This window comes from Ustilago hordei (assembly GCF_900519145.1).
Source record: "Ustilago hordei strain Uho2 genome assembly, contig: UHO2_contig_10, whole genome shotgun sequence".
Taxonomy (NCBI): domain Eukaryota; kingdom Fungi; phylum Basidiomycota; class Ustilaginomycetes; order Ustilaginales; family Ustilaginaceae; genus Ustilago; species Ustilago hordei.
In genome coordinates, this window is record NW_024545254.1 from 560,834 (window position 1) to 581,283 (window position 20,450).

Sequence of the window (20,450 nt, forward strand, 5' to 3'; positions counted from 1 at the left end):
TCTGCAAGTATCAAGATTTCTGTCTGCGATCTTGAAGCTTGTCGATATCCTTTCTTGCCTCTTCATGACGATGATCGGGTGCAAGAATAATGTCGATGATCATCGACGCCATCTCTTGGTTTGTTTGTTTTTTTTTGGCTTGTCTGTTTACATGTTGATTATCTTTCCTCTCTGATGTCGGGTTTGTGCTGGCGGGGATCTAAGACTTGGTAGTTGTCTGAGTTATGCGCTTTCGTAGCAAGTAGAGCTTTTCCACCAGCATCAAGTTTGTGTTCTTGCCAATTGAGATCGTCATCGCTTGATCCGTATTCCTTTTCTACTTGTTCGGCTTTTGCATCTTGGTTGCGCGCTTGTTTTCTGATAGGTGTCTTGCAAGTAGATGTCGCAGTGTGTAGACGAGATTGGAATGACAGTAGAGCTGATAGTGAGTCGTCTGTTTTGGTGCAAGGGCGAGCTTTGGCGTTTAGGTATTTGCATCTTTGTTCCCAGAGGAGTGATCTTGCTGCTGCTGTTTTTGAGGGGGTGTTGCCGTTTGCTTGGGTCTCGTTGATGTTAAGAGGACTAAGAGTGTTTTGCTTTTTGAGATTGTCTTTCTTTGTTGCTTGCGGTAGATGTGATTGTGGTTGCTGCAGTGTTGATGTATTGATAGAAGAAGTTGCTTTTGTTTGATCTTGCTGCTTCCTCTGCTTTTCGACGTTGATAGGCTGCTTTGAAAGCTTTCTATCATCTTTCAATAAGTCATGCGAGCTCTTTGGGCCCTTCAGCACAACACCTTGCGCTGCCTCTCCCTCCTCCTCGTCACCAAACGACAAAAGCTTTATATTCTTCTTTCCCTTTCCTTTGTTGATCCTCTGCTCATCTTGCTTCCTCTTCCTCGCTTCCTGCCTCTCCTTCCTTTCCATCTCTCTCTTCTGATCTTTGGTCATTCTCGGCCTAAGATCATCGAAGGGATTCTGCAAAACCTTGACCTCGAGCAGTTTGGGAGGGTATCTGGGTCTGTCACCATCCAACTCAACACCCTCGGCTAGTTCGAGAAGATTGTAGATACACTTTCCCACTACGCGGCCGATCAAAGTATGTTTTGCTTGAAGTTCAGGTGTAGCGTCAAGTGTGAGGAAGAATTGTGATTCGTTTTGTTTGTCTTGGGCAGCCATAGCGAGTAAGCCTCTTCGATTGAACTTGAGTCGAGAGTGGGGTTCGATTGCGAATGGTTTTCCATAGATACTCTCTCCATAGTTTCCAGTTCCAGATGGGTCGCCAGATTGGATGATGAAGCCAGGTAGGAGACGGTGGAAGATGAGATTGTCGTAGTAGCCTTCGAGTGCGAGAGTGAGGAAGTTGCGGCAGGCTAGAGGTGTTTCGCGTGAGAACAGTTCGATGTCGATCTCTCCTTTTGATGTCGTTAGAGTCACCAGTCCCGATGTTGGTGGTTCTGTGATGTATTGAGATGCCATGGTGGCGGAGGAGGAGGGGGGGAGGGGGGGAGGGGGCTGCTGAATCAGCCTGTAGTGTAAGGCTGAGTCGATGAGTTGGTCGTGAACAAGAGGTGTTGGTGTTGGTCTCGAGGTTTTTGCACCAATGACCATCACTTTCAAGCGGAACTCGGGAGAGCAACACACGCCATCGCCATGGAGACCAACACTCGATGTCGTCTGTTCACCTTGATCTTGACCAGTTTGACGATAAACCCTTCACCATGTCACCTCCCACCATGTCACCTTGCACCGGGGTATCTACCGGTACTGCTGGGCCCAAGGAACCAGAATGGCTAGCATCTCTGTCACCAGAAACCGCCGCTTGCATTCGCCGTCTACTCTCCTCCCCAGCTCCACCAAGCTTCAACCAGATACCAAAGCGGAAACAAGCAGCGGTAGCCGTCATCCTATACGAATCAAACACCTCTCCTACCGAGCTGAGAGTCATCATAACGACACGTGCCCTTCATCTTCGCTCACATGCAGGCCAAGCGTCACTACCCGGTGGCAAAGTAGACTGGACGGATTCAAGCCTGATAGAAACAGCGCTACGCGAAAGTGTTGAAGAGATTGCACTTCCAACATCAGAGGCTGTTTGGCTACACACTGGATATCCCTTCTTGTCTAAGATGGGTCTGGTAGTGCATCCAGTTGTGTTCTTTCTTAAAAACGGAGCTGAGTTGTTTCAGCGGTTGAGAGCATCACCATCGGAAGTGAGTGATATTTGGAGCACACCACTCTCTGTATTCTTATCTTCAATTGCTTCCTCAGAACAACTATCAGATCCAAAAAGTGTAGACAAACATAGACCACCTCAAGAAGCTTTCCGAACATATACCGACATTCCATGGCTAGGTGGCAACTACCGTCTTCACCGATTCCGAAGTAGTCACCAACTGATAAAAGGTTTGACAGCAGATGTCTTGATAAGTATAGCCCAAAAGGCCTACGCGGTAAAAGCCAAGTACAGAGTCCATGCCGACGGTCAAAAGACATGGGAGCAGATGGTGGAAACTGTCATCCAGAGCTATAACAAGGAGCAAGCCAGAATCGAGTGTAGATGGGGCGACGGAGAGTGTGGTGATGTTCAGGGTAGTTCCGAGGCATATGAGACGTTCATTGGGGTTGACGACGACGGTGATGGTGCCATGATGGTGGAAGAGACACTGGATACATAGATTCATCACAGACCTCTAAGAACATCTGGACAAGTGGGAAATAGAAGCTCCTCTCCGAAAGTCTTGATCAAGAGAGCCTGTGTTGAGTCAAACATGGTCGTGATGCCCGCCCGATGAACAGGGATGCATTACGATAGCGCGAATGTGCGGGGCTGTGGAACATTGAAGGTGCTAAGGCGTTTCTAATGGCCAAGCTCGACTCAGGCCTTGGTAGTCTTTGCCTTGGTAGTCTTTGCCTTTGCCGCTGGTGCCTTGTTCGCTTCTGGTGCAGCACCGTCGTCCTTGGTGTATCCTTGGAAATCGTAGTCGATGCCGAGGTTCTTCAACTTGTGCTTTCTCTCATCTTGCCTCTTCAAAGCCCTCTCGTATGTTCTCTGCTGTTCCTCCTCTGTCTTGTCCCTTGACCTGACCACTCTCTCGACTCGAGCCGTTGGAATGGCCCTGTACATCCTGTTGGCACCGACCCACAGCTCCGGGTGCACCTTGTCCTTTGGCACGACCTTGACCTGTAGCAATCTCCCATCAATCAGATAGTTGTGCATGGTCTCCTGAACGATCTGAGCCACATCCTTGTCTGCGAATTCGACGAAAGCGTAGTGCTTCGAAGCACCGGTCTTCTTGTTACGCGAAACACGAAGTCGGCTGACATGGCCGAATTGCGACAAGTACGATTTGAGCTGTTTCTCGAAGAAACCTTTGGGCAGGCGACCGATGTATAGAACTCCAGGAGTAGTGGAAGCGCCCTTGGAGGAGGACTTGGATTTGCCAAGTTTGTCGAGACGAGCACGCACTACAGCGTCATCTTTCGAGTTGGGAAGCTTGACAAAGGCGAGAGAGGAGCGAGGTTGCAAAGTGGTGGATGCGAGCCGGTCGTCCTCGTCATCTTCGTCGGATGAGTTGGCTTCGTCTTGAATGTCGTCTTGTTCTTCTTCTTGTTCTTCTTCTTGTTCTTCTTCTTCTTCTTGGTCGGATGAATTGGCAGAGACATCAGAGAGCGAGGCGATCAAGTCACGCTCTTCGACGTCCTCCTCATCTGCCTCTGTTGCAGGTGCGGCCTTGTTTGCTTTCGACTTTGTGGTAGCGGCGGCGTTCTTCTTTGCAGAGGTAGAGTCGGCTTCGTCGGCAGCGGCACGTTTCTTGCCGTTGGACTTTGCTGTGGTGGGAGCAACGGCCGCCGCGACCGCCTTGGTTGCAGCGGCACGGGTGGGTCTGGTCCTTGTGCTGGCGGTAGCCGCAGCAGTCGATGTCTTGTTCGGCGGCATTGTCCAAGTGGCAATGGTGTAGAGGTGAGTAGTGAGTAGTGAGTGGTGAGTGGTGAAGAGTTGATTCTCCACACCAACAGCAGAAAAGTCAAAAAATTCGCTTTCTGCAAGACCCTGAGATGTTTCTTCTTTTCGCACGAGAGACCACCGCGACTTTTGTGAGAGATGTTAGATCAAATTTGCACAGTTGATCGAAGTCGCTGGAAAAAAAAGGAAAAAAAGGAAAAAAAGGAAAAAAAAAGAAAAAGAAAAAAAAAAAAAGAAAGAAAAAGGCATAGCGTGCACGGACCTAGTTTGTGCACTTTCTTCTCATAATCCAGCGTTTCAACATCTCGATGCCTTGCTCCTTCCACCAACACAACACTGTAGCTTGAACCTTTTCACAACAATGTCGACAGTCGCACCAGAGATCCTTTGGGCTCAGCGCTCTTCCGCCGACGAGGCCGAGAAGGTAGGTTCATAGCCCATTCCTCATCCAATTCAGCCAGACTTGACAGACACTGACTTGTTCAATTGCTCTTGCTTTTCCTGTTTTCTTGCCTCTTTCGCAATGTTCTCGCTCAACGCAGAACGTTGTCATGCTTACCATCAACGTCCCCAACCTTGCAGCTCCACCAGCGACCAAGTTCGACCTCACCTCTACTGGCTTCACTTTCCACGCCAAGACCGGTGATGCTTCCAAGAACATTGCCGACAAGGAATACTCTTTCTCCCTCGAATTCTTCGACGAGATCGACACTGAAGCTTCCAAGACTCACCTCAACTCCAAGTGTCTCTACGCTATCCTCCGCAAGAAGACTCCAAAGGAGCAGTACTGGCCCCGTCTCACCAAGGACAAGATTCGTCTGCACAACGTCAAGACTGACTTTGACAAGTGGGTTGACGAGGACGAGCAGAACGATGCCGAAGAGGACTTGAGCGGTGGTATGGGTGGTATGGGTGGTATGGGCGGCATGGGCGGTATGGACCCAGCGATGATGGGCATGGGCGGTGCCGGTGGACTGGATCTGCAGAGTATGATGGCTCAAATGGGCGGTGGAATGGGCGGTGGAATGGGCGGTGGAATGGGTGGTATGGGCGGTATGCCCGACTTTGGTGCTGAGGATGATGACGAGGGTGCCGATGAGGGCGATGTCGAGGATGCCCCTACCGCTACTGAGGAGGCCAAGTAAGCGCCCCACGCCTTGCCTCATCCCAACACCTTTCCATTCTATCGATCACTCGAATCACTTACACACGCTCTGCAATGTATTACACACCAAAAACCGTCAATGAAGACATCAAACAACGCAACTTGACAGTCTCAACCTTCTGCGAGGGAAGCGCCATTGGAATCAGCCTCGGGCACGAGCATCAAGTTGAGCTTGTGGCAGTTCAGAGGCTCTCGCTTTCCATGAAAGCTGTGGAAACTGGAGCACAACTCTTTGGCTGATCTCATTTGCATCTCATGATACAGCGTCGCATGCCTTGGCACATACATAGTCACAAAAGTTAGAGAATAAACCATTGCGAATTGATAGAGAGTGACTGGTATGTGCACCCAAGCTAGGCTACAATGGCGAGCTCCTTTGTACGATTAGCTGCGTATGCGTCTTTCCATGTGTCCCAGATACTGTGTCGATCCAAGGGAAACATGGTCAGTTGATCCTGCACTACAAGTCATCTGCAACTCTGTCTCGTGTTACTTACTTGATAAGTTCTTGGATGTACAAAGTCTGGACACGCTCGAGCTCTTCTTTCGTTGGATTGGAGTTCTGCTTGACGTGTATTGGCTTGCCGACTGACGATCGAGTTGCAAAGCAAGATGTAAGTATGTAAGGCTGACTCTTTCGCTTTCTAGACCATCTTTCTCGTCAATGTACCTACCAACGCTAACAATGGGGTGCCTGTAGGGCATCAGCCCGATACTGTAGTTGAACAGCCCTCTACCGTGGAAGAAAGGCAAAGTGAAGCCGAAGAGCGCCTGGAACTTTTTTTGTAGCGCATAGATCCTCGTCCCTTGCTCGTTTGACAGCTGCTCATAGACGTCGTTCTCGCCAAATGAAAAGACGGGTACTAGGTCGGCTCCATTCCTGATGGCGATCTTGATGAAACCCAGCCTCCTCCTGAGTGTCAAATCTGCTGTGCCTGGATGCGCTGCCAGACTCTCACTGGCACCTCCCACGACGATTGCAATTGCACTTCCCTTTCCTTTCTTCAAGATAGCCTCGCAGCTTCGCTTCGAGACACTACAAATACCCATGGCCATCAAGCAGTCTCTAAAGAGTGGAATCGTAAAGTTTGTCGCCAGCGTCAAAAGGTGGGGTGTGATGCCGGGGAAGCTTTCGGAGAACTCAGTAGCATCAGTCGCTAGGTTGGCAACTGCAGCAACACCGAGGATACCGTGTGGGTGACATCCAAAGATGTAAGGGCGATCGGCTGGTAGGTTGGTCGTCTTGATCATAGAGATCGGAAAGTACTCGGCAAAGTACCGAAAGACGGCAAGTTTACGGACCCACGAGAAGCGACGGCCGCCATTTTCGGGAGCAGTGTCGATGAACAAGATCCAGATTAGGTATGGTATCAGAATAGGCCAGGTGAGGGGCATCGATAGGAGGAGAAAGAAGAGGCTTATACAGATAGGCAGGAGGAGAGCCCAGAAAAGGACGCCGAGAGTTTGTAGCCGACGACTGCGTGGAATCGAGAGCGGGGCGAAGCTGTTGAATGTATGCAGATGAAATCAAGTCAGTGATGAGCATGGATGAGTGGGAAGCAGGGTGTCGTCGAGCGTTCAACTTACCGAATAACATTCTCCTTCTTGGTGGAATTGCTTTGCTCCTTGAAAGACGACGGCGACCCCCGGTCTAATACTTCTTTCGGACCGATTGATAGGCCATCGACATCGTGAACCTGAGCCCTTTGGCCCGCTGTTTCGGACGCTGGATGATGTGGGCCCATCTTGCTTTCCTTGTTCAGGTCAGAGCCGAATCGCAAGCTCCCGTATGGATGATAAGGCTGCTACAGCGGGAATGCTCGGTGCTTGATGATGAGAGTCGTCGGAAGGCTGTGGAACGTTGGCGATATCATCCCGTGTGAGAAGGCAACCTTTGACCTCGAACAGTGGCCTCTCGAAATGCAATGATGGCTCGTGCTGAACGCTGACTGACTCGTCGTCGTACAGAGCCAAGTCGTACGGAGCCAAGTTAAAGATGCTTTCACCTTGTCCAATTTACCGCCATTTCTCTCTTCTCATCTCGTCAAATCGGGCACATCGGTCCAAGTCGATCGGAGATGCTCGCCGAGTTCCGAACCCAAGATGCTCGACTTTTTCTTTGGAGACTTGGAAATTGCAAGTGCTGCCGTTCTGGATTCATGACCACCATCTTCAACTTCATCTTGATGCGCTCTTGCAACGATTGCAAGCACCTCACTCGTCATGGCGTCCGCCCAAAAGTCGCAGAATGAGCTCTATCAGCTCGAGCTGCTCTCGCTCACAGGCAAGATTGCCACAGAGCTTCTCAATCATACCGGCATCAATGATCGCGTCCTTGCCCAGTTCATCCTCTCGCTTCACGACTCAGCAAATTCTTTCGCCGACTTCAAAGCCAAGCTCGCCGAAGTAGGTGCTGAGTTTCCAGACAGCTTCATCGCCAACCTCGACCGTCTCATTCTTCGACTGCACCCGAAGCACAAGGAAGCCTCTTCCATATCAGCAGCCGCCACCACCAACGGGAAAACAGGCTCCTCTTCACCCAGTTCAAAAGGGAAAGAGAAGGCTACACTTGAAGATGAGGAAAGAGAACGCAAGGCGCGCATGTTCCCTGGACTTGCCATCAAGGACCACGACTGGCAACCGCCTTCGGAGGAGAAGAGCCGCAATGCAGTCGACGATTTCATGAAGGAGTTTGAGGACATGGCTGGTGGCAAGCCAACAAAGCCTCGCACCATGCCTGATTCGCGGTCTCCACCAGCACCATCGTCTCGGAACGGCAGCAGATACAGAGACGACGATGATGACGACAGTAATCGTGCAGGATCTTGGCGTCGAGGGCGAGATGACCGGCCACCATCTCATCTCTCCCCTCCACCGCCCGACGACCGACCACAGCTTTACAAGATCTACGACGGCAAAGTCAGCAATATGCGTGACTTTGGCGCCTTTGTCTGTCTCGATGGCCTTCGCGGTCGCTTTGAAGGTATGGTGCATATCGGCTCTATCGCAGTAGGCCCACGTGTCAATCACCCTTCCGACCTCCTTTCCAGAGGACAAAGAGTCAAAGTCAAGGTCATGTCTGTCGTCGGCGACCGTATCGGACTTTCGATGAAGGATGTCGATCAAGCAACAGGTCGAGATCTGACACCACATCTGCGTATCAAGAGCGAAGCAGAGATGGCAGAAGAGCGCCAGCGTCATGCTGCGCGTTCGGCTAGTGGTGCCAACAGTGCACCTCTCGGGTCCAGCAGGACTACTGGTCATGGTGCAGGTAGTGGCATAACAGTCAACGACGACGGTCGTGGCCGAAGCACCAAGCGACTTACCAGTCCAGAGCGTTGGGAGCTGCGTCAGCTTATTGCAAGTGGCGTCGCTAAAGCTAGCGACTATCCTGAGCTCATGGAGGAGGATCTTCGCACACCCAACACAAAAGCTGGTGCTGATGAGGACGACGAAGAGATTGATATCGAAGTCAACGAGAAAGAAGCTCCTTTCTTGAAAGGTCAAACCAGTGCATCCATCGAAATGTCGCCTGTCAAGATTGTCAAGGCGCCAGACGGTACGCTGAATCGCGCTGCCATGGCAGGTGCGACCCTTGCAAAGGAACGCAGAGAACTTAAGAAGCAAGAAGCAGAAGAGGAAGCTGATGCCGAAGCAGCCGACATGACCTCAGCTTGGCTCGACCCAATGGCACAACAAGCCGACCGTCAATTCGCCCAAGATCGCAGAGGCAACATCCTCGGACAAAAAGCACAAGATCAGCCGGCTTGGAAGAAGGAGACCTTCAACAAAGCAACCACGTTTGGTAGGATCACCAATCTCTCGATGCAGGAGCAACGTCAAAGTTTGCCCATCTTCAAGCTCCGAGAGCAGCTCGTTCAAGCTATCCGTGACAACCAGGTGCTTATCGTCGTAGGTGATACCGGTTCGGGAAAGACAACACAAATGACGCAGTACTTGGCCGAGGAGGGCTTCGCAGACCGAGGCAAAATTGGATGCACTCAGCCAAGACGTGTGGCGGCAGTCAGTGTCGCCAAGCGTGTGGCAGAGGAGGTGGGATGCAGAGTAGGGCAAGAGGTTGGCTACACGATCCGTTTCGAGGATTGCACGAGTGCGGAGACAAAGATCAAGTACATGACTGATGGTATGTTGCAGCGAGAATGTCTGGTTGATCCAGATGTTTGCAACTACTCGGTCATCATGCTTGACGAGGCGCACGAGCGTACGATTGCAACAGATGTGCTGTTCGGTCTGCTGAAGAAGGCGCTCAAGCGAAGACCTGATCTGAAACTTATCGTCACTTCGGCGACGCTGGATGCTGAGAAGTTCTCGACCTACTTCTTCGGCTGTCCCATCTTCACCATTCCAGGTCGAACATATCCAGTTGAGATCTTGTATACCAAGGAACCGGAGCCAGACTATCTCGATGCCGCTCTGATCACTGTTATGCAGATCCATCTCTCGGAACCTACCGGTGATGTTCTCGTCTTCTTAACGGGTCAGGAAGAGATCGATACAAGTTGCGAGATCCTCTTCGAGCGGATGAAGGCATTAGGACCAAGCGTTCCTGAACTGATCATCTTGCCAGTCTACTCTGCTTTGCCGTCTGAGATGCAAACGCGAATCTTTGAGCCCACACCTGCAGGATCAAGAAAGGTTATCTTGGCTACCAACATTGCGGAGACGAGTATCACGATCGATGGTATCTACTATGTGGTTGATCCAGGATTCGTCAAGCAGAACGCATACGATCCACGACTGGGTATGGACTCTTTAGTGGTGACGCCCATCTCACAGGCTCAGGCAAGGCAGCGTGCAGGACGTGCAGGACGTACTGGACCAGGCAAGTGTTACCGACTCTACACTGAGGCAGCATATCGAAACGAGATGCTTGCCAACTCGATCCCTGATATTCAACGTCAGAATTTGGCATCGACCATCTTGGCTCTCAAAGCGATGGGGATCAATGATTTGGTCAACTTTGACTTTATGGATCCACCTCCAGCTCAGACGCTGCTGACTGCTCTCGAGTCGCTCTATGCACTTTCGGCACTGGATGACGAGGGGCTGTTGACGAGATTGGGACGTAAGATGGCGGATTTCCCCATGGAGCCGATGATGTCCAAGATGCTGATTGCTTCTGTCGACCTGGGTTGCTCAGAAGAGATGCTTTCGATTGTTGCCATGTTGTCTGTGCAAAACATCTTCTATCGACCAAAGGACAAACAAACTCAAGCGGACGCCAAGAAAGCCAAGTTCTTCCAACCGGAAGGTGACCATCTCACCCTACTCAGCGTTTACAATAGTTGGGCTGCAAGCAAATTCTCCCTGCCCTGGTGCATGGAAAATTTTGTTCAAGCTCGATCTCTGAAACGTGGGCTGGATGTTCGCAAACAACTGGTTGGTATCATGCAACGTTACAATCACCACATTGTTTCTTGCGGTAAGAACTACAACAGAGTACGCAAGGCTATCTGCTCAGGTTACTTCCGAAATGCTGCCAAGAAAGATCCACAGGAGGGTTACAAGAGTTTAGCAGAACCTGCTGGTACTGTGTATATTCATCCTAGCTCTGCCATGTTCAACAGAGCTCCGGAGTATTGTGTTTATCATGAAGTTGTGTTGACAACAAGGGAGTATATGCGAGAGGTTACTGCTATAGAACCTAAGTGGTTGGTCGAGGTTGCTCCCAGGTTTTTCCGATCAGCAGACAAATTGAATATTAGTAAGAGGAAGAGACAGGAGAAGATCGCTCCGCTTTTTGATAGGTTTGCTAAGCATCAGGACGAGTGGCGCTTGAGTAAGGTGAAGCGAGTCGGCAAAAGTTCACAGACTTTTGGATGATGATATGGTGTTGCTAGATATGTTTTTCTCTTGTCCTTTCCAGTCATTGTGTTGCTTTTTGCAAGGATGAAATGCAGAACAAAGGTGGCAGAGAATGTGTATCGTTGTTTCCTTGCTTCCGTAAATTGCCGAAGAGGAGCGAGTAGTGATAGAAACTGAAGTAGTTTCGGGTCCCGATACAGGCGATCGGGGATAGTCTAAGTACAATGTCACTACTCGTTATAGCAGAAACATATACTCAATTGACTAGAGGGGGTATCAAAGTTTTTGCGTTTTTAAAAACCCAGGTTTTTCAAGAGCACATTTTTCAAAAAAAACGCAAAAGTTTACATAAGCTCCGCAAAGGGAAAAAAAAAACCGCATTTTCAAAAATGCAGCTCAGGAGGCACATTTGTGAAAATGCGGTTTTTTTATCACTCCACATCTTCTCTCCTTTCCTCACTCTCATCGCACTTTTGCTCACTCCCTCTTCCTTGTGCTCATTCAACATGACCTCCTCCACTGATGATTCTGGTGACATCTCTGCAGAGTTGTTATGCCAGTCCACTACACCTACAAGCTCTGCAACTCAGACCAAAAGCATGCCTGCACTGTCTCAATCTGGTTCTACAAGTGCTCCTGACATCCACACTTCCTGTCCAACTCGAGCCTCTAGATCTGCCACAGGCAAGAAGAACTTGACATGGTCGGGTGCCAATGTTCTTCACCTTGTCACAATCCTCTACAACAACAAATCCTACCAGTGCACTCTGCTGCCATCTCAAGAATTGGCTGAGAGCGATCCAGCCCTCAAACTTCGCAAACATCCCATTTTTTGGGATATCTCCAAGAGGATTTTCCCAGGCACATCTGTTGATCCCAATTGCATCAAGTCCAAGCTGAGGTGGCTGCTAGAGACATACTACAGGGAGAAGAAGAAGCTTTCACCCACTGGAGCTGGTACACTGCTGGAGGACATGGATGCATCCAACCTGGTAAGTTTTGGTGATCTTTGTTGCTTGCAATAGTATGCTTGGATGCTGATTCATACTTTCAATTTTAAACAGTCCTACATATCTTGCATTGCCCTGTCAACAAAGTATGCTTGGTTTGAAAGGATGCATGAGATGATGAATGGCTGATTCAATGCTGATCCCGCAGCACTTATCACAACTCCCAGTCTCAACTTCACCAGCGATGATGAGCCTGACATGCCTTCAAATGGCTCAGCTGACATACCCATGGATATTTGTGGCAGTGAGCTGTATGATCACAGCACTCATGGCCATGGTTTGCCTCCTATTCTCGACTTGATCAAACCCACCAACCCCCCAGCTGCTGTTGCATCCACTTCTGGTGCATCCTTTGCTGGCACTGGTGATGATGACATCTTTAACACACCTTCACCTCCACCTTTGCAGGCTCAACCACCTTCCTCCACTGCTGGCAGTTTGGATGTCTCTGATTCCACCTCTTCTCAATCTTCAGCCCAGCTCTCTCCCAGCACCAAGCACAAGTGAGGTGCCCTTGATCACAAGTGTGACACACTTGCTGAAGCTTTCTATCATTCTTCCATTGATACCCTTCAGATCTGCCTGCAGCTTGAACAGGAATGCACCAGACATGAGAAAATACTGGAGGCTGAGTGTACCAAGCACAAGGAGATGCACCTGCATCACGAGAGGGAGGAGAAAGAGTGCGATGAACATGTTTGTGCATGTGATTGTGAAATGGTGATGGAGATGGTGCACCTCCTTGCTTCTCAGGCCAGCATCAAACAGGATGCTCATCAGAACACCAGCAACAACAACAACACGGACTCTTCATTCAATCTTCCTGTCTTGTAGCATTACATGTACTATCATCTGGTCTCAATGCAAAGTCATTTCTGAGTGTTTTTCTGTAGAGTGCAAGTATGAGGTGAATAAAAATGATGTGCAGCACAGTCACATAATGAGCTCAAAAGCATTTAAACAAAAAATTTCACTCTCACACCTCTTCCATTACTACCACCACTCCACTCTGCAACCTTTTGGCATTGCTCTTGCTGCCATCCCCCCTCTCCATGCTCCCTCTCCAACTCCCTTCCTCCTTCCAGCCATGGTGCACTACAGTGACAAGCAAGTAATTCTCAATGACATTGTCTGCACTCTCAAGCTCTCTATACCTGTGGAGGTCATCCAAAACACCAACAGAGTGCAGCACTCCTGCAGCACTGACATCGACAACTTGGATGATGATGGCAACCCAATTCTGCTCTCATGACACCTTGTCTGCTTGTACACTTTCATATGCAAGCAAAGGTACACAATCACATGTTACACTCCTCTTGGCCATGCTGATAAGCTTATCCACCTTCTCAACAGGTACAAATCAAGCAATCATAGGATGTATCATGGACTTGTTTGTATGTCACCTGAAGCATTCAATAATCTTGCCATCCAACTCCAGCAAACAGAGGCTTTCTGGTGGAACTACAGCAGCTCAGGTGTGATGTCTCTCAACAAAGTGCAAGAGATTCTTTCAGTGGCTCTGTACAGACTTGGCCATTCTGGAAATGGAGGTGGTGAACATGATGCTGCTTTGCAATGTGGTTGTGGTGTTGGGAGCATTGTTGGATACACCAATTGCACAGTTGCTGGCCTCCTCGAGCTAAACAATGAGGTCATGCAGTTTGCTTCAGAGGGAGAGAGACAACATGCTTCTGCCTGGGTGCGCAATACAACTGGGGTTGAAGAGTGGGGTGTCATGGGCCTGGATGCTCAAGAAGCAGGAGGGTCACGGGTTCATATGGAAGGAGCACAGGTATCGAAGATCTAGTCGAGACCAGTAGAGAGCATGGTCATAGTGCAGTCTCCATGGAGACCATGGACTCCTACAGACTCACATGCAAAGGAGGGCCAAGCACAGCCATGAGGAGGACCAAGCTCAAGGAGCAGGCACAGCCACAAAGAGGACCAAGCTCAAGGAGCATGCAGATGGTTACCACTCAGGGGCTCGAGAGACAAGAGCCAAAGGAACTGTCACTGATCAAAGGAGAAGGAGCAGTGTCGAAGGAGTCGACACCAGGTCATGAGGAGGAGGAGCAGTGTCAAAGGAGTCGACACAGCTCAAGAGGCACAGGGGTGCCAAGCAGGAGAGGCCCCTGAACAGTACTCGATGAAGAAGGTACTCTCTGGAGAGAGAGCAGGAGCAGCATCGCTGGTGATGCCATGAAGAGGTATATAACCATGCTTTCTCATCATCAATAGGTCGAGTGGATCCTCATCCACTCTACTCACCATAACTAGTTATCACTTCAGCATAAGTATATATTAGTTTCAGTCAGCATAGCAGCAATCTATCAAGGTTGCTCCTCATTGTAGTGTGTGTGTTGTATCACCACTACCTGATGTCCGAAGGCACCTTATAGCAGGTTAGTGGTCTGGATATAGATAGAACCGAAGGCAGTAGTCCACTGCAGTCTGGGGATCACTTCAAGCATCAAGTCAACACACTGGACACTTGTGTTGACACCACCAACCTCATCACCAACACCACCAACCTCATTATCATTGACATTCACCAACCTTATCACCAACACCATCAACCTCATCATCATCAACACTCACACCAGACCTTGGTGTCAACATAACCTATGTATTGATATTGATCTTGCTGAGCTACCCCTGAATGGAGTGTCCACAGAGGTCAGCCGAAACCTATGATAGTATATACAACGAATGCCACCTGCTGTCACTGTGCAACTTGATAGTCACCGATACCAAGACAATAGCTGTCGCACAGTTTGATAGTCACCGAGTATCTCGAAAGACCAACCTGGGTTTCAGGCGCGAGACCCCTGACATGGGGTAAGGGCTGGCTTGTGGTGGATGGCACACACATCCCTCTTGCCTGGAAGCCAGGAGTGCTCAGTTGAGAGCACTTCTGCTACAAAGGCTTCCACAGCATCAATGTAGCACTGGTGATCCTGCCACACTCACTGTGGATTGTCGAATCAATTGTTGGACAGCCTGGCAGTGTTCAGGATTCGAAGGTTTGGGCCTCAGGCAGCAACATCCTGAAGAAGCCTTGCCTGTACCTTGACAAAGGTGAGTTCATCTGGGTTGATGGTGGATATGGCCATTCTGCCTTCACAGTTGGACCATTCTCTCACATTGCTGCTGACAAGAGTCAAGACCTTCGACACTTCAACTACATGCTCTCTCAAGTCTGAGTATGAGTTGAACATGCCATTGCATACCTGAAGAACCACTTCCAGTGCCTTACAGGCTATCATGGTAACATCTACCATTTCAAGGACTGCATCACTGCTGCTGAGACGATCCAAGCCTGCATTGTTGCCCACACCTTTGCAAGTCAATATGACCATCCTGCTGATATTGCTGACCTGCTGTTGCCCTCTTTCTCTGAGGATGAGGTGAGTGAGGTTGTTCAAAGCCTCCAACTTGATGCCAGTGATACACAAGAGCTCAGGAGGACAAGATGCACAAATCAGCAGGAATACAAACTGGATCTTGCCACTGCAACACAAGGAATGTCACAGTATGCAGTGTCAAGACTTTGAAGTTCTGCTGCACATGATCTTCAAGAGGGTTTGTTCCAGGTGCTGTTCAGATCCACTGGGCACAATGAGGAAGACACTACTGCATTGTCTTGATGTCATGAGAGGACTACTGTGGACTACATTGCCATGACTCAAAGTGCATCAGCTTGGAGACAGGAGCAAGTCTTGACACAACCATTCTTGATCTGACAGGCACTCTCTCTTCTTCTGTTCAATACAATTCTTCTCACCACCATATGAAACATTACATTGAGTGCATTGTGTGAAGAGGAAAGCAAGATATAAGCAAGCAATGGGTAATAGCGACAAGAGTGACAAGTAACATGACCACTGTTAGGTTATGTATTTTATCAGCCATATGATTTCATTAGGGGGTTTCAGTTATCTCTGAGTTTTGAAAACACAATACTTTGAAAATATGTTTGGGCCCAATTTTTGATGCCCCAAGAAACTGCACAGGCCTGTGACACATGCATCTTGGAGTTTCACTTGACTCGCCCAGTAAAAACAATCTCTGATTCCCTACACCAGGTCAAGATCAAAGTGATCATATCAGATGTTGTTGAACACTATACTGAACAATGCCAAAACCTTTGATTGAAAAGCTAAAGCAAATAGCTTACATCACACCTGTTCTGATCGCTGTCTTCTGCGAGCCTCATGCCATCGGTTTTGTCTCTCCTGCCATTCGGTGAAGGCCAATGTTGACATTCCCATCCTTTGAGATTCTGCTGTTGTGTCCTCAAAAGGGTGGCCATGAGAAGCAAAGAGTGCAGTGAGCATCTCCTCCCTAAGATCCAGTGCTTTCTCCTGCCTGAACTTCTGGACTCAGTTCTGAGACATGCCCTCCATGGCAGCAGCCTGTTCCTGTTCGTATTGCTGCTGGTTTTCCCTTTGTTGTATCCTTGCATCTTTGGTAGCCTGCTGATATGCTTCCATCCCTGACATGGTCTCCAGCACCTCAGCTTCAGATAGAGTTTCTGATGCCTTAAGGTATTCTGCCACCTCATCTGGTCAATCATAACAGCTTGCAAATGTATGTGCAATGATACAAGCCTGGACCATATGTGCAGCTTTCTCGTGGTCCTCTTCTCGATACAGGTTGCCTCGAAATCCCATGAGATATTGGAAGCAGTTCTTGAGGTAGGCAATGCCATGTTCAGCCTTGACACGAATGTGGGAGAGTGAATAGTTGAAGTAGTGGAGATCTCTGCTCTTTGCAGCTGCAGTGTTGCTGTATGGTCCAACTGTGTGTCAGGGGTCTCGCGCCTGAAACCCAGGTCGGTCTGTCGAGATACTTGGTGACTATCAAACTGTGCGACAGCTATTGTCTTGGTATCGGTGACTATCAAGTTGCACAGTGACAGCAGGTGGCATTCGTTGTATATACTATCATAGGTTTCGGCTGACCTCTGTGGACACTCCATTCAGGGGTAGCTCAGCAAGATCAATATCAATACATAGGTTATGTTGACACCAAGGTCTGGTGTGAGTGTTGATGATGATGAGGTTGATGGTGTTGGTGATAAGGTTGGTGAATGTCAATGATAATGAGGTTGGTGGTGTTGGTGATGAGGTTGGTGGTGTCAACACAAGTGTCCAGTGTGTTGACTTGATGCTTGAAGTGATCCCCAGACTGCAGTGGACTACTGCCTTCGGTTCTATCTATATCCAGACCACTAACCTGCTATAAGGTGCCTTCGGACATCAGGTAGTGGTGATACAACACACACACTACAATGAGGAGCAACCTTGATAGATTGCTGCTATGCTGACTGAAACTAATATATACTTATGCTGAAGTGATAACTAGTTATGGTGAGTAGAGTGGATGAGGATCCACTCGACCTATTGATGATGAGAAAGCATGGTTATATACCTCTTCATGGCATCACCAGCGATGCTGCTCCTGCTCTCTCTCCAGAGAGTACCTTCTTCATCGAGTACTGTTCAGGGGCCTCTCCTGCTTGGCACCCCTGTGCCTCTTGAGCTGTGTCGACTCCTTTGACACTGCTCCTCCTCCTCATGACCTGGTGTCGACTCCTTCGACACTGCTCCTTCTCCTTTGATCAGTGACAGTTCCTTTGGCTCTTGTCTCTCGAGCCCCTGAGTGGTAACCGTCTGCATGCTCCTTGAGCTTGGTCTTCTTCGTGGCTGTGCTTGGCCCTCCTTTGCATGTGAGTCTGTAGGAGTCCATGGTCTCCATGGAGACTGCACTACGACCATGCTCTCTACTGGTATCGACTAGATCTTCGATACCTGTGCTCCTTCCATATGAACCAGTGACCCTCGTGCTTCTTGAGCATCCAGGCCCATGACACTGTGTAGCTGGAGTAGCCATAACCAGCATCAACCCAGACAAACTCGCCTTCATCAAGATGCAAACGAGGCTTTGCAACAATACCACTGCCTGAAGCCCAGACTTGTGCATCATGTGATGACCCAGGATGTCCAACCACCAACTCAACAATGCACAAGGAATGAGGGAGGAAGACAAGGGCAATGTTGAATGTATAATCACCCTTGTATGAGTAATGCTCATGAGCATTGAGTGCTGGCTTCCAAGCAAGATTGATGTGTGTACCATCTACCACCAACCATCCTCTAGACCATTCCTCAACTCCACTCTTATCAGCAACCCATGCTTTTGCCTTAGCATGCTTGTCTTCAGTTGCAAAGGTTACTACCTCGCTGTTCAGCTCATATAGGCCTGCAATAGTCCTATCTGTCCACACATGAACTGAGCCCTGACTGCAACCACAGGCAAATGCAACATCACAAACTCCACCACCATTTCCTGACCATCCAAGCCGATATAGACCAACTGCCACTTGCTGCTGAACATGCCAAAAGCTTGATATTGATCTGAAGGCATTGGTTGTGCTGAGTCTGTAAGTGAGAGCTTGGAATGCATCTGGGGTCATGTGAACAGCCCCTCGAAAGAGCTTGTGGTTGATGACAGCATATCGATCAAGCATGTTGATGAGGGGATCCTTTTGTTGTGGCAGTTGAAGGCGTTCAACTGTGTATCGAGACTGGCTGATGATGTTGTAAGTCCTTATGAGCACAAATGAGATAGCATGATCAAACATGTCATCATCAGAATCTTCAAGGTCATCATTAGGGTGCCAAGTGGCATCGACATTCATCAGATCAAGTTGCATCTTGGATTCCACCATCAATGAGTGCATGATGGTGGTCTCAATGTTGTCCAGGAGGTGCTGTTTGTTGGAAGTGCACACCATGGTTGAAGTAGAGGGCCAGAAATAGGAGAGGATGATGTGGTCCAAAAGAGAGTCCAAAGCTACAAACACAATGCAGCTGAGTTCTGTGCAGCTGGGTTCTGCACAGCTGATTTCTGTGCAACATGCATGCTCAGAACCAGGGCTACACTGATCAGCATCTTGTATGTGGAACAATTCATCACATTGAAGCAAACTACATTTGAGAGATTACATGGAAGACTGGGTATGGGGTATGCTAGTCATACATATTGAGAGCTAGCTTTACAGAGAGCAATGGTACAACAAGTCAGAAACACAGGAACAGAACTTGGAGAACTCAAAAGGAACACCATTCTTGCCAAATGGTCTACTCACAAGCTGAATTGCTATTGTCCTGCTGATCCATGGCAAGAACCAGTGGGTCAAGATCAAGATTGCTTTGACTACTTCCAGCAATGTTGCCAAAGGGTAGATTAGGGTTCATCATCTGCACCATCTCCATGAGCCAACCATGCTCTTCAGTTTGCATGCACTCTTGTCTCTCACTTTCTTCCCTGGCAAATTGAATGTGCATTTCCTCCCTCTTCGTGCATTCCTCCTCAACCTTGATTCATGCCTGAAGCATGTCTTGGGTGCAGGCCTGCACAATTTCCAACAGCTCTTCTCGCTTGCTCTTGGAAGTGAAGGGTCAAGACTTCTTGGGTGTTGTACCTGTGGCTGGAGAATGGTAAACAGAGTCACCATCACCATTGTCCACTTCATCAGCCTCAAAAGTGGTGCTGGATGAGCACTGGTGGGTTGGAGTGTCTATAGGGGTATGTCAGGGGTCTCGCGCCTGAAACCCAGGTCGGTCTGTCGAGATACTCGGTGACTATCAAACTGTGCGACAGCTATTGTCTCGGTATCGGTGACTATCAAGTTGTGCAGTGACAGCAGGTGGCATTCGTTGTATATACTATCGTAGGTTTCGGCTGACCTCTGTGGACACTCCGTTCAGGGGTAGCTCGGCACGATCAATATCAATGTTATGATGACACCAAGGTCTGGTGTGAGTGTTGATGATGATGAGGTTGATGGTATTGGTGATGAGATTGGTGATGTCGATGATAATGAGGTTGATGGTGTTGGTGATAAGGTTGGTGGCGTCAACACAAGTGTCCAGTGTGTTGACTTGATGCTTGAAGTGATCCCCGGACCGCAGTGGACTACTGCCTTCAGTTCTATCTTGATCCAGACTGCTAACCTGCTATGGGTGCCTTTGGATGTCAGGTAGTGGTGATACAACACACACACTACAATGAGGAGCAACCTTAATAGATTGCTGCTATGCTGACTGAAACTAATATATACTTATGCTGAAGTGATAACTAGTTATGGTGAGTAGAGTGGAAGAGGATCCACTTGACCTATGATGATGAGAAAGCATGGTTATATACCTCTTCTCAGCATTGCCAGCGATGCTGCTCCTGCTCTCTCTCCAGAGAGTACCTTCTTCATCGAGTACTGCTCAGGGGCCTCTCCTGCTTGGCACCCCTGTACCTCTTGAGCTGTGTCAACTCCTTCAACACTGCTCCTCCTCCTCATGACCTGGTGTCGACTCCTTCAACACTGCTCCTTCTCCTTTGATCAGTGACAGTTCCTTTGGCTCTTGTCTCTCGAGCCCCTGAGTGGTAACCATCTGCATGCTCCTCGAGCTTGGTCCTCTTCGTGGCTGTGCCTGCTCCTTGAG

At 49.0% G+C, this 20,450-nt stretch overlaps 7 protein-coding genes across 7 annotated transcripts; 4 read left to right on the forward strand and 3 right to left on the reverse strand.

Moving 5' to 3' along the window:
* Positions 1–158: 158 nt before the first annotated feature.
* UHO2_04765 (uncharacterized protein) lies at positions 159–1,454 on the reverse strand (the record flags this gene model as incomplete). The annotated part of the gene is made up of 1 exon (XM_041554581.1): positions 159–1,454. One exon carries the CDS (start codon positions 1,452–1,454, stop codon positions 159–161), a length of 1,296 nt encoding a protein of 431 aa, XP_041410515.1.
* A 242-nt stretch (positions 1,455–1,696) lies between these two features.
* On the forward strand, positions 1,697–2,653 carry UHO2_04766 (uncharacterized protein; the record flags this gene model as incomplete). The annotated part of the gene is made up of 1 exon (XM_041554582.1): positions 1,697–2,653. The coding sequence occupies one exon, from the start codon at positions 1,697–1,699 to the stop codon at positions 2,651–2,653; it is 957 nt and encodes a 318-aa protein (XP_041410516.1).
* Positions 2,654–2,853: 200 nt separating this feature from the next.
* On the reverse strand, positions 2,854–3,915 carry UHO2_04767 (uncharacterized protein; the record flags this gene model as incomplete). Its single annotated transcript, XM_041554583.1, has 1 exon — positions 2,854–3,915. One exon carries the CDS (start codon positions 3,913–3,915, stop codon positions 2,854–2,856), a length of 1,062 nt encoding a protein of 353 aa, XP_041410517.1.
* Positions 3,916–4,303: 388 nt separating this feature from the next.
* Positions 4,304–5,087, forward strand: UHO2_04768 (uncharacterized protein; the record flags this gene model as incomplete). Its single annotated transcript, XM_041554584.1, has 2 exons — positions 4,304–4,366; positions 4,485–5,087. 2 exons carry the CDS (start codon positions 4,304–4,306, stop codon positions 5,085–5,087), a joined length of 666 nt encoding a protein of 221 aa, XP_041410518.1.
* A 373-nt stretch (positions 5,088–5,460) lies between these two features.
* UHO2_04769 (putative diacylglycerol acyltransferase type 2b) lies at positions 5,461–6,852 on the reverse strand (the record flags this gene model as incomplete). The annotated part of the gene is made up of 4 exons (XM_041554585.1): positions 5,461–5,527; positions 5,605–5,695; positions 5,782–6,611; positions 6,695–6,852. 4 exons carry the CDS (start codon positions 6,850–6,852, stop codon positions 5,461–5,463), a joined length of 1,146 nt encoding a protein of 381 aa, XP_041410519.1.
* A 478-nt stretch (positions 6,853–7,330) lies between these two features.
* On the forward strand, positions 7,331–10,951 carry UHO2_04770 (putative ATP dependent RNA helicase; the record flags this gene model as incomplete). The annotated part of the gene is made up of 1 exon (XM_041554586.1): positions 7,331–10,951. The coding sequence occupies one exon, from the start codon at positions 7,331–7,333 to the stop codon at positions 10,949–10,951; it is 3,621 nt and encodes a 1,206-aa protein (XP_041410520.1).
* A 488-nt stretch (positions 10,952–11,439) lies between these two features.
* On the forward strand, positions 11,440–12,450 carry UHO2_04771 (uncharacterized protein; the record flags this gene model as incomplete). The annotated part of the gene is made up of 3 exons (XM_041554587.1): positions 11,440–11,925; positions 11,998–12,029; positions 12,111–12,450. 3 exons carry the CDS (start codon positions 11,440–11,442, stop codon positions 12,448–12,450), a joined length of 858 nt encoding a protein of 285 aa, XP_041410521.1.
* Between the last annotated feature and the right edge of the window lie 8,000 nt (positions 12,451–20,450).